Source organism: Oryzias latipes, chromosome 7, assembly GCF_002234675.1.
Source record: "Oryzias latipes chromosome 7, ASM223467v1".
NCBI lineage: Eukaryota > Metazoa > Chordata > Actinopteri > Beloniformes > Adrianichthyidae > Oryzias > Oryzias latipes.
The window spans coordinates 10,528,866-10,542,151 of record NC_019865.2 but is presented as its reverse complement, the minus strand read 5'-3'; the positions used below and the strand labels follow the sequence as shown (position 1 = coordinate 10,542,151).

General features: G+C 41.3%; 1 protein-coding gene and 1 long non-coding RNA gene across 3 annotated transcripts; both read right to left on the bottom strand.

Moving 5' to 3' along the window:
* Positions 1–327: 327 nt before the first annotated feature.
* Positions 328–7,530, bottom strand: LOC101155685 (SPRY domain-containing SOCS box protein 1). Of its 2 annotated transcripts, XR_908996.3 has the most exons (4): positions 7,257–7,530; positions 3,202–4,080; positions 1,459–1,715; positions 328–1,364 (listed from the first exon to the last, which is right to left on the bottom strand). XR_908996.3 is itself a non-coding variant. In XM_004070393.4 (3 exons), exons 2-3 carry the CDS (start codon positions 3,893–3,895, stop codon positions 1,588–1,590), a joined length of 822 nt encoding a protein of 273 aa, XP_004070441.1. In that variant the 5' UTR covers positions 3,896–4,080; positions 7,257–7,530; the 3' UTR covers positions 328–1,587. The 2 variants fall into 2 exon arrangements, 1 of the variants encoding a protein (XP_004070441.1); XM_004070393.4 differs by having other exon boundaries at positions 328–1,715.
* A 2,916-nt stretch (positions 7,531–10,446) lies between these two features.
* LOC110015345 lies at positions 10,447–13,141 on the bottom strand. The gene is made up of 4 exons (XR_002873521.1): positions 11,995–13,141; positions 11,742–11,861; positions 11,155–11,340; positions 10,447–11,039 (listed from the first exon to the last, which is right to left on the bottom strand). It is a non-coding gene; the product is annotated as an uncharacterized LOC110015345 (long non-coding RNA).
* Between the last annotated feature and the right edge of the window lie 145 nt (positions 13,142–13,286).

Here is a 13,286-nt window from a genome sequence, read left to right as displayed (position 1 = left end):
TAAAGTGCGTCTTTGACAGATGTCAAAAACTGATGCAACAGTAAAAGCTCCAAACATATTTAGATAAACCCAGTCATAAGCATGTAGACTGCAGGAGTCAGGACCCAAACTTGTCTGAAACTTTATTGCTTCTCTGCCATTACTTTAGTAATATTAAAGCTTTGCTAAAATGCAGGACTCTTTGAGGACACAAACTGATGGCTTTAAAGAAAAAAACAGTTTAATTCTTCCTTTGCTATGGTCACCTCCCCCCCCAACACATTTATTTTTTGGTAGGTGATTATGAAATTCAATTGAGGGTTCCAAAATTAAATCAGTAAAAACATCCAGCAGTGGATTCTGCAGCTCTGAACTAAACCGCCTCTGTAACGGATTAAAAATCAAACCTTGTATCAACAGAACATTCATTTGTAAACAGCACATATTTTGAAACAATCTTTAATATATAATTAACATTTCTACAGGGAATTACAAAAAAATATATATAAATCAAGGGGAGGCTGCAAGCATGGTAAAAATAAAAAGAAGCAGAGAGTTGACATTTAACAGAGCGTTGAAAAAAAGGATTTAAAAACTCTTGACGAGTCAGTGGTCTGGCATTTCACTGTTTGTTGGCATTATTTCTTCTTTGTAGATTGTCACCCACTGGTTCTTTTCTATACTGTGATTTATAGTCTGCAGACAGTGATTCACATGTGGAGTTTAAAACAAAACAAAAGAAAGAAAATAACCATACACTTGGGCATAAAAAGCCTGTGGTAGGAGGCTACGACACTAGAAGACGGAGTGAAAAAAGATGTTTAGAACATCCAGTAGCTGCCTGCTACAAACGATCACAGTGATGTTATCTTTCTGTTAAAAATATGCTGATAATATTCCAGTCAGCTGCCTGATCCCTGTTGATGGGACAATTCCACAAAACAGAAAGAGGGTCAGAACTGTCTCAAACTGCACTGGAAGCTCTTTATGGAGTGCATCTTTCTTTTAAATATACCGTGTGGTGTGAAGTATAAATATTATCAATTTAAAACCCACAATGATAAAAACTGGATTTTTGATAGACTTCTCAATTGCAAAGGATGCGTTGTAAAAAGTGTGCTGCCACCTTGTGGTCAAAGACTTGAATTGCACTAGTTTACTAGCATGTAAAGTTCATGTTTGTGACTTTAGTGTTGTCTCAGAGCAAGGACAATTAAAATTCAAAAGCTACATAACAGGAATGCATAAAAGACAAAGTCCGGAGGTCACAGCAGAGGCACCAATCAGTAATGCCAGAACAATCCACAACCTACAGGCGAGTCGTCACGGCCGTCTTTGCTTCAACCGGATCAGCGTGTGCATAGTGCTCAGCGATTCCTGATTTCCTAAAGTCAAAAAGGACACAGCTGCAAAGAGCTATAAAACAAAATAAACTCAAAAGGAGTTCAACGGCCATAAGAAGTGTACTTGCTGAATCACCGGTGAGGATGAGTCACTTCTGGAGGTTTTCGTAATGCAGTCAAACGGGTTAAACACCCCACCCTCCAAGGACGATCCCAGTGCAACAAACGAGGCGTCTGCACATACGGAGACCGTCAGCGTGCGTCGTCATTGGTAGAGCAGGTAGTTCTTGAGGGAGGCTGGCAGGGGTAGTCTATGGATTTCACCCAGACGCTCTCTTCCCAGCGCTACTCGGACCGAGCGTCTACACAGGTCCATCAGCGACAGCGGCTCAGCTGAGGGGGAGACGGGAGAGAAAGCGTGAGGGATCCAAGCTGCATTTGATTCCCTTAGAACTCATACAGAGACACCACATAGAACTTCAGTCATCCCATAATCATCCTCAAATGCTCTGACGTTTGACCCCACGTCTGCTTTAGCAAACTGAAATCTTAAAAATCTTAACAGTTTTTTAATTTAAAAAACAAAATGTATTGGAGTAAAACTCTTGATCTGAGAAGTATCTGGTATTTTATCTCTTTTTTTTTAAGCAGAGCAAAAAAAACAGATCTTTGATAAATATGCTAAATAATTCAAAGTATATTGCAAGCATCTTTTAGAGCCCCAGTCCAATCAGCTTTTGATCAATTTTAAGTGTTCAAGTGTCATATTTATGATTAAGCTGTTTTTAGAAAAATGAGGGGGGGGTGTTTACTAGGACATAGTAAACAGGGCTCAATGAGCAACCCCGCCCCCTTTCCCTCTCCTCATTGCTGCTTATGGCTCACCCAGCATATTTTCTACGTCACAAATAAGCTCTTGTTTTTAAACAGCATTTTTGTGTCTGCTCCAAATTCACAACAATTTGAATAACGAAATACTCAAATACAATTTTGATCTTATTTTCTAAATACAGTACAGACCAACAGTTTAGACACACCTTCTCATTCAAATGAATGGGAAGGTGTGTCTAAACTGCTGGTCTGTACTGTATGTCCTCCTAAATCAGAAAAATTGCACAAGAACAGGTAAAAAACAACAAAAACAGTTTTCCTAAATAAATGCAAGTGTAAATAAATACAAAAATACATGTTTTACAGAACATTTCTATGTGATCTCTGCAGCAGACAAGGCAACAAAAAGAATCTGTACGATGGGGAGTGGGTTCTGTGCAGCATCTGCTGCACTTCTTTCGCACAGCTCTAACTAGGTTACAAGATCAGAGCTGAACATAAAAATCTAATGAGCACGGAGCGCTTGGGACGTTTGACTTTTGATATGCTTTCCAGCTGAAAGCTAATGAATGATGAATGACTGGAATCCATCTAACTGGAACTGGGGATTTTTGGCAGCAGACGGGCACCGCTGGTTTTCTAACACGACTTCGGACAATAGTGACATCTGTTGTGGAAGCGACTCCGGTGCGGTTGAAAAACAAGAAAACAAGTACAGTTAGTTCATTCTCTCATCCCATCATTACAGGGCTGAGACCTTCCTGTGAGGTCACAAACAGTCGTATCTGAAAACGTCACTCAGAGACCCTTATTTGCAAGACAACACATCACTTGGAGTTACAGCATGTCTGGTTCTCCATGTTTATTTACCACATAGTCATAAAGGCTTAAGTCTGATATAACGCTTCTCTGCAGTAATTGAGTCCTTTCAGACATCAGAAGAACATTTAACTGCTGCAGCTTCGTTATGTAAATAAACCCTTCTATTGGTCAAGTATGCGCTATAATTCATGCATTATTACACGCTCATCAATATCAATATACTTACGATCAAGTCCATTTATGTACCGGATTCGAATTTCACAGTGTCCCCATACGGCGCTCACCACTGGATACAGCTTCCTGCCTTTAAGTCCTCTGAATGCTACACCCAGATAATGTCCATCCACTATGTAACCCAGAGTCCCCTCATCCATGTCCAAGACCACCAACAGGGAGTCCGGAATTATGAAGGTGTCTCCGGGCTCCAGGAAGCCCGGGTATGTTTTTCCGGGGAGATTCTTGCCGTCGTGGTAGAGTTTACTCCTGCACAGGTCCCACCCCCAGGATTCGGCGTTGCTTCCAACCAAAGCCGTGTAGCCCACCGAGTGCAAGGGAGCGTCACTTGTGGCCACACCCACCACTGCGTGCGTGCCCCTCTGGCGCATGGCCCAGCTTATTTCCCACACGTGCAGTCCCCTGGTGTAGCCGACGCGGCCACGGATGGCGTCCGTGCTCTGCGCCACGGGGTGCCGGTGAAACACCAGCTTGTTGTCATCTTTGACGAAGACGTTGAGGGAGCGGTCGTCGTTGTTCCAAGAGTGTTGGACCTGGACGTCCGGGCCCGCGGGGGGCATGTCCAGAATCAAATCCAGTCGGGACGGCTTGGTGTGACTCAAAGCCTGGAGCTCCAATTTCAGAGGGCTGAACGCTGGATCACGCATATCAATGGTTTTAATGCCACCAGGGACTTTTTGCCCCATGCTCCAGTTGGGTTGAGCCGCTTCTCCTTCTCCCCTCCTCTCGTACCTCCCCCCCTCCTCAAAGACCAGTGGGGGGAGTAGTCAACCTCAGGCCTTGTTCTCCACAGTGTTCCTGTGGCAAAAAAGGCAAATAGCACTCTTTGGCTTTAGGGTGGACGCACAGGTGCCAGATGTTTGCAGCAGTCCTGGGGGTCAGAAGCCACGAAAGCACAATTGGTTAGTCATTGTGGAAAAATAAGCTGAAAAATCCCCAACTTTAGCTTTAATCATATCAACAGTTTTTGCTGGAAATTACTGTATTTTTTAAACTATAAGTTGCTCTATGAAGTAAAAGTCGCAGCAGCCGAAAAAAAAAGCATAATAAAGAAGAAAATAAATTAATATATAAGCAGCACTTTGGGAGAAAATATATTAAAATATGGGAACAGGAATAAACATTTCATCTTGAAATGCAAATCATAACAGAATAGATCATAATAGATTGAATGTATGCACGCTGGAATCTAGTGTATTAGCACAACATATGAGCAATTACTCAGGTAACGATAGCATAAGAAAACATGCTAAAAGGTCAATTAAAGTCTTTATATCACTTTAAGTCACTAAATCTGTTGAATTCTTCATCCTGTGTCACTTTGGAACTATTCCGTCAAGCCAACACATAAAGCTGCAGACACACCGGGCACGTCAGGCTCATTAGAGAACACGCTAAATGCACTTTTAGCTTATGGTGTTCACACTGGACAAGCAGGGAGGGGCTTCTTTTGTTTTTCTACTGTTCACTAGCGCTTGCATACCTCCAGTTAAAAGAGACTTGCTGCGAAATGTCAAAGTGGTGCAAATCTTACAAACTTTGTTCCAAACTTCTTTTTTCCCTCCACAGCTCTATTCCGATAAAAGACTGTGTGTCACAGAATTCCGACCAAGCACAAACTATAGTTATTCATTTCTCCTCCATGATCAATTTAAAAAACGGTTGGCCCATAACAGTCATAGAAACTTGCGTAGCTACAGGAGGACATGGAAGCCCGAAACATTCATTTATATAGTTTTCATTGAAGGTGGCCACTTGAACGCGCGTTGCAGAGGGCGGTGTGAACATGGCTTTGACGCAACTGAATATAAGTTGTATCTTCAGCCAAATTTTGCAAGAACTAAAATCAACTTGTGTTCTGAAAAATTGAGTAATCAGATTTTACACCTAACAGGAAATATGCTCCATTTAAGAAAATTATATTCACAAGTATGTAAAGTTGCTCTTTAGCTGGTGAGGGCCACAAAAGGGCTTCTGTTTTTATCCATCATTAAAAACCAGCCTTCGTTACAGATTTAAACCTAAAAAAAAAAAAAAAAAAAAAAGAAAAGAGCAAAACAAGCCTTAATGACACTTTTCTTTTCTCCCATCTTCAAAGCTGGTGTTCCATCAATACCCACAACTATCTCTGATCTGAAGTCTTGAGTTGTGCGTCAGAAAAACCAGACTGTGTGGCCTCGTTTTACCCAGTTCAGCACGGCCAACCCAGACAGACGAGCTCAACCAGATTTTGGAGCGCCAGTGGTTGGATTGAAAAGACTCTTCACAATAGGTTGGATTATTAAAATGAATAGAGCGACACAGCTGCAGTTAAAACACCAACCGTCCTTACGACTAAGTCTGTAGCTACAAATCTGTAACAATAAAAACTATCCAACCATTTGGCTGTTTAAACCTTTAAACACATGCACACACACAAAAAAAAGAGAGCGAAAATGGTGGAAAAAATACAAAGCTCCTTCTGCTAAGAATCCCTGAAGAACTTGTGTTCCAAGTCTTCTGTGATGGAAAAAATGTCATTTAATAAAGTGGTACTAAATCAGAAAGTCAATTGTATTTGTCCTGCCACAAAGACTGAAGAACTATTCAAATAAATGACAAAGAGACTAATCAGGGCAGGTGTCACTGCTCCCTTTAGGTCTCCCTGTTTCTGCCTGAACAACAACACTGCAAGAAGCTTGTGTAACGTGGAAACTGGTGCTGCTGGGACAGCCACTCTAATTGAATTGTAGACAAGAGCTCATTGAATCCTTTAACTCTCCTTCTAATACAAGTAAACAACCATTAAAATGGGTCATGTCTTCTCAGTTATTGGAAAACAGGAGGGAAGGAAAAGCCAGCAGTGGGTGGCCGGCCGCCATCTGAATGTAAAAAAACCCAGATCTTTTCAATGGCTGTCCAGCATTCGGGGAGGGGGACATGTTAATTTACACATTTGAGGAGCCAAGTCTTTCACGGGTCCACCTCCCCATGAAACACAGACGGCTACACCAGCGCAGACCAGCAGGTCTTCCCGCTTTTAGCTCACGCCACAAAACAAACATCACCATTAAGTGGCACAAAGGGGTGGAAGCTTGCAGAAGGGGTGTGTTTGGTAGAGCCAGACCTGGGCTGCTGGGGGGCTCCTGGGGGCCCTGCGCTGGTTTGGAGCTCATTGACATGCAAAGAGAAGAGCTTGGTGGACTTTCAGAACCAAGGAAGCACTTGTTTCTCATTTAAGGCTCAATTTAGCACCTGGATTTCTGTTAAACTACAAAGCAGGTGAGAATTTCAAAACACTGTTTCTAGATTAAGCATGAAGAACAGAAACTGAAACTAAACTTGCTTTCTTGTACTTTTATAGACTTTTTTTAATGAAACCAAACACCAAAATCCACAAGTGATGCAAGTAATCCCACTTTTTGTTCATTGGGGGTATTGTTGAGTCAGCTTCAGCATTTTGGAGGTAATAGTCTGTGGCATCCATCAGCTGATGGTCACAACATCTGCAGTTTGGGGATAACATTAACCCCCCACCCCCCAAGTATTCCCCCCAGGTCCGGACAGGCCCAAACTGAGTAGGAAACCGAATCGACACCACCCTCCAACGGCAAATTTGACCTAAAAGTGATTTGTCAGTTTAAGTTGCTTAACAAATAGTTGTTAATGAACACTAAATGTGACCAAGTCCTCGCGGGCCCGTTCACGCGTAAACTTGGCGTGTTCGCCTCGCGGAGTGGATGTTGTTAGCCGTCCCGCATCAACTGTCGTGGGCCTGGATCCTGGAGTGACGACACAGCGACGAAATTATGTTACTTTTTTCCTTTTTTGCCTTTCCACTATTCCTGCGGCGTGAGCCCGCCCGACGACAGGCGTTACACAACCGCACGCGGGCACGACGGCTGTTGCTAGCAAAAACAAAAAAACACGATGGACGACAGCCGCGCGAGGCTAACGCTACCGTCAACGTCCCCCGTTCTGTGAGGAAACGCCGAAAATGATGCGGAGACAGGCCCCGCTGTAAAGCCGACACGAACACCCCGACAGCCGGGCGGAGGGAGAACACACCTTGGTACGGCGAGGAGGGATCCAGCTAAGGCTTCTTCCCGGGTGGCGCCCCTTTTTCCTCGCCGCCTCACCTTTTCCCAGCTTGAGCCTGGACATGAATTGGGTGAAACGGCGATGGCTGCTCTAACATCTCTCCTATCACGTGGTAAACTGCTCCCAGCTGCTCCTGCAGATTAGGACCTCCCCACGCAGCTCTGCGGACAACATGCAGCTGACGGTCCAAGTCTGCTCAGATTCGGAGAAAATGGCAAAAGAGAAGCCTTATTATGCCTTAAAGTGAGTCAATAATATTCATTTTTACATTTTATTTTGTTGAAATCTTTTTTTTTAATCTAGGTCCTTAGCAGCATAATTAATACATATAAAATACATAAACAATGAGAGTAAAATAAGGTAAAGACGAGCCTATTGCTTTACAGTAAATCACTATTTATTTCTGACATTTACAATTTATTTTGTTTACATGTGTGTTTTTCTAAATAATCTACTTTTTTCAAATCCAGGAACTAATCAGCTCAAAAAGTTTTTTACATTGCATTTTTTAAGATTAGATTCAGTAAAACAACAACATTGACATAAGTAAAATAAGAGTGCATCATGCTTTGGGTTAAAGGAAAAAAAAAAAGCTTTTTCTGTTGTTTAATTTTATTTATTTTCTGAATTGTTTGTGAGAGTCTCTTAAATGTTTTGGAAATGATGGAAAGAAAACTATAAAGAACTATCAATGCTTAATCAATACGGGGGATTTATGTTTGTCAATTGATGACAATTTTTAATGAATGAGTTTATTTATGGGAATTAATGTTTTTACTATTTTTATTTCCAATATACCAATTTTAAAAAGATAGAATTTCAGATTGGAGTTCTATCAAGTACATCAGGTGCTAAATCATGTAAGCTGAGATACAGAACCCTGCACACAACTGTTTCCTTTTTTAATGTGTGTGTGTATTATTTTCTAATTTTATTATTTCATCTTTTTAATCATTTGAACGTTTTCTTTGTGACACAGGATTTTGCTTTGCCAGACATTTGGATAACCTTTTCATCTAATGTCGTTTTCATTATATGTCCAATAAACACAATATGACTTGAATGCAACGAAAGAAAAAGAAATACAGAATAAATTAACCAGTAGTTAAAAATTTGAGGATTAAACGTTTTTTGAAACCATTTGTAAAAAAAATAAAAATTAAATAAGATTTCACACTGTATTATATTGACTCATAACTGCTCTGAAAAGAACCAATAACTGATCATCAACACACTTCAGTGTGCAAAAACCACACAAGCACCAGCAAAAGCATGACATCAGTAGCAATCACCCAAAAGGACACAGATGCATTCTGTTGCTCAGCTTGACCTTCAGGTCACCCGTTGCCTCAACCAACACTGTTAGTGAGAGGTGATCTTCACCATGGGTCAGTGCTGCTCATTTAGTCACAGTGACGCTTCAGAGCATCAAGGATGTTCACTGATGGGAAGATAGCCTTTCTGTGTGGAACGCTCAAAGATATCCTTTCAGACCTTTAAAACGGATACTTAAATGAAATATTTTAGCAATCTTCAGTCATAAGGCGAACAGATGTAAGTGAAGTGTTCTATCTACAACAGTGAACAATACCAGCTTTAAAACCTGCCACCCTTTTGGAGCCAGAGCTACAGTCATACAGTAGGTGATGTCAGAGAAAAAATGCATCAAATTTTAGTGACTGGAGGGAAAATCTGAGACACTGATGCCACCTAGTGGATCTACAGGAACATCTCTTGTTTCAGGGTTGCAATCTTTTCGTTTCTTTGCAGAACATCTCTCCATTCATAAAAGGAATATAAATAACAGGAAAAACTTCAGCTGACTCACACACATCCTGTCAAAAGCTGAATTGGTAAGTGGTTAAATGTGTCATGAACCTCCTGCTCGGACATATTTTCACATTTGTCATGTGCCCTTCTGGCAGGATTTGAAATTAAAGTAGTTTTGCCAGACGACCTTATTTTTCTTGAAGGTAGCACGGCTCGTTTTACATCGTCGGCAGGGAACATAGCTTGGCGATTTGAATTACCTTCCACTCAGCTCCTCTCCAGTGAAAATCCCATTTTTCCCATGTGGCTTGGGCGCAATGTGCTGAGCTCAATGATAACTCAGGGCCGCTCCGCCGTGGAGGAGGGGCCCGCAGACATGCTTACTGCCTCCCTTTTCGAAAGCATCATTTCAGCAGGATCGATAGTTTGTCCCACTCTACGACTGGCAGGGTGCGTTTACAGGAGGGTGGAGGGTTGTGTGGACAGCTGCAACCGAGGCAAGTCTGAGCAACGCACGCAGTCAAGGTGAATGATTGCATGCTGCGTCAGACTCTCTGCTGCTTACTTGCACCAAGATGCAGTTTCTCGAAAAGACCAGTGGGTGGATGCTCTCCCTCAACTGGAAAATGCAGTTGCAGGCAACACAGAAAGCATGTGGATCAGTCCATCTGTCAGGTTCTTCATATTCAGTCCTCAAGCTGCCTCCTAAAGGTTTGCAGAGTTGAAGAAGATTTCTTTTTTTTTTAAACACCCATTTGACCGAATTTGAGGCAGAGCCCTTAAATAGAATTATGCTGTAGGTGAGAAGACATCTCATGTTTCAGTGAATCGCTTGCAATATAAGACCTGCACCGTTCAGCTCTGTGAAGGAGAAATCCTTACGAATGATAACGAGAATGATCTTTACTGGTTCTGAGTGGGGAGAGCGCGGCCGAGAAAACCATTCACACTTTTTAAAAGTTAATACTCCCATGCCACAGAAACTCTTTAAATCTGAATTCCACATTTTCTTCTGAATGTATACAGTAATTTAAGTGTGGTAGAGCATTTGTAAAACTCTTGTTTTAATGTTAATGCTCCCGAAAGTATTTGATGCCTGAATTTATTTCTAGCAATGAAAAAAAGTCTCATATGTTTTTGCTGATGCTAAAGGAAGGTAATTTTGCAGCTGAAGTGGTTTGATGCATATTTGCATCAATAGGTGTCAAATGGGGTTAAGTTACTTCAAACAAAGCAAATAAATGAAGCAGGAAGCAAGAAAAAAAGTAAATCAGGAAGTGTTTGATTTACTGGATTCAAACAAAGAAATGAACCAGATTTAGAACTACAAATTTATTCATTTTTTATTTTAAGAAGTTCAACATCTCAATAAAAGTATAGTTTATATATTATATTTGTAGTTGTGTAATCTTTAAAAGTAATTAAGTTCATCATAGTTGCATTAATACAGCCTTTTAGTCACAGTGAAATATGTTTTTCAGCTTTTAATAGAGGAAAAATGCTATCTTTTTTGTGTGATTGAATGAACTAAACCAGAAAATATGTTTATTCAAAGATATGGGGGGAGTATTATTTTCTGTGACATTTAATGAAACTTCGTAAAAATCCGTGGAGCACGGCTGACAAATGGAGGCACAGAAAGACCGAAGTTCGCTCACCGCTTCATTCCAGTAAATACACGATTCAGCACGCGTGTATTTGCTGCATATTCTGCTCGTGTGACTTTGAACGCAGCTCTCTCCAGTTTAAAGGAGACGGCTTCAGTTAGGGGAGGTGAACCACTGCAGGGCAAAGGGATGTGGATGGGACAGGATGTGGTGCAGTGCAAGCATCCCCCTCTGCTCAGATCACTGCTCATTTGTCAACTTGGCTGCAGACTTGAATGGTGCATTGCTGTTGAAACACGGAGTGGAAATCAGCAGTGGAACAGTACGCTCCATCCACATGGGAGGAGGTCCAGGTGGAGGAGAGTCTCCTTGACTGGTGTGCAGATAAAAAGAGTCTTGAGGTTTGGAAAATATGGCCAGCAGAGGTTATGTTGATCAGAAATGGGATGTTTGTTTGTTTTTTGTAGTCCATGGAAATTTTGGCTTACCAATAAATGATCAGAATATGAGCGACCCGGTTAATTTCTGCTGGCTGAAGCAGGGGATGGTAGCCCTTAGTAAGAAAATGCCATGGTTCAGAGGCAGCATCTTAGCGATCCATCTGCAAACTCAGGAGTGCAGGCTGTCCTCAGCTCTCACAGCAGCTTCACATAAAGTGTCTGGATTTGGGAAAACTGGTTTAAAAAAGGAAAAAAGTTGATCTATGATGCGTTTAGGAGAAAATATAGATCAAATCAAACCAAACATTATTTATACAGCACGTTCATGCCTGGTACAATTGTAAGAAAATAAAAGTATGACTAAGAAATGCTTCTACCCTGTTAAGGATGAAAAGGTTAGAGGGTGAGAGGTAATCTAAATTTGGTCAATTTATTTCAGAAATTCAATCCTGCTTTAACAACAACCAAACAAAACCTTTTTTTTTAACATGTGGATGAAACGAGGTGCATCTCATTTTTAGATCCCTTTATTAATATGAGTGAACACAGCTGGGAAGCTATAAACACAATGATGACAAGAAAAAACATCAACAATTTCTTTTTAAAAGAATTCTAGGACTTAATAATAAACAAACCTTCAAAGTTGCACACCACGAAGCAAAGCTTTAGTTTTCTGAGTTTCCTGGTACCTCTGCATAATGGGACATGCTCTTCTAGTCTCTCCTCACTCATTAGCAGCAGACTTGTGGAGGTTTCTGCTGAAAAGTGTGCATGTGTCAGGAATCACCCCGGAGCAGCTGCTGAACAGCTTCACAGTCAGAGACAGCCATCATTAGGCCACTCCGGAGGAATCCGTGCATTATCTGATTTAGCCTTGGTGTGCTGTACCTGTTTTCCACGGAAACAAACAGCAGCGGCGAATATAGGCCAGGAATCAACGCACATCTCTGGATGATATGAGTGCTGTGGAGGACACGCAGCACCCATTAACAAGCAGAAGCGCACAACATATTGCAGCAGGGAAGAGGACTGAAATAATAAGAGGCTTTCTTTCCCCACCAGCACACAAGAAACTGGAAGTGGTACTGACAATTTCTTCTAAGCTCAAGTTTGTTCAGTATCCTGCCAGAGCACAGTGATGGACTACTGCATTTTCCATTAAAGTTGTGTCCTGCAGCCCTTTAAACTGATCATTTTGTTTTCTCTGTCTAAACTGGCTTTGAGTTCCCACTTGAAAAAAGGATGATGTCAATTTTTTTTGTTTTTCAGCTACACTTACTTTTACAAGTGTAGGTGCAATTCAAACCCATTTAAAATCTTGAGAAAATTAGGATTTACCTGAGGTCATTCCAAAAATTAAAAATAAATTAGAAGAACCCAGGAGAGAAACAACAACATGCAGACTAACTTACTGCTTAAAACTGTGATCAAAACTCTGCATGGATTTGAAGAAAAACTCCTGCGCTGCAGTATTGCAGCGCTCAGGCGGATCTCTGTGCTAGCCTTTGTTCCAACACTGCTGCAGACAGACTGGCTGCTGCTGACACTGCCAGCTCACAGAGCTGCTCCTCTCATCCACTATACCAGAGCAGCCGGCTGTCAGAAGTTCAGCTTTCCTCCATCACAGAACCTCTTCCACTAGCTGTCCCATTCAGAGCGAGGAAATGATGATGCCCTGCACTTTACATGTCCCACAGACTTATCTCTGTTCAGGACAGGGTGAGTCAACATTAAGGACACAGGTTTGGCAATAGAACAAATGGATATTTGATCTCTCAGCACACTAAAGGGTTAATCATAAAGCTCAAGGGATAAAAACTAATTGTAAATTTCAATCTGTTTGTACAACATTTTCTTTACCTAAAGCATATTTGATCTTTATTGTTATTAAGAGATGATTATATATAAGCTGACTGCAGCAGGAGTCTGTTAGGATTCACAAACTGAGACTTTCCTGCGACCATAAACCTGCACAATTCAGTCAGGTTCCTTTAAAACTCACTTAATACTTAAAATATGAACAGCTGAAAGATTCACCCCAAAGATAATCATGCTTTTGTTGTTTTTAACATGCTCTTGTTGCATTTTTCTGATGATGGTGGACAAATATTAGGAAAATTAAGCTCTGAATTGCATTTCTGAGGATTTCTTCGTTCAAACAGTTGTGAATCAGGAATAGG

Excerpts from the sequence above, each read along its gene's own strand:
- LOC101155685 (XM_004070393.4), bottom strand. The coding sequence starts at position 3,895 with ATGGGGCAAAAAGTCCCTGGTGGCATTAAAACCATTGATATGCGTGAT. Across the intron at positions 1,716-3,201 it reads GTACATAAATGGACTTGATC|CTGAGCCGCTGTCGCTGATG; the intron begins GTAAGTATATTG and ends TCTCCCCCTCAG.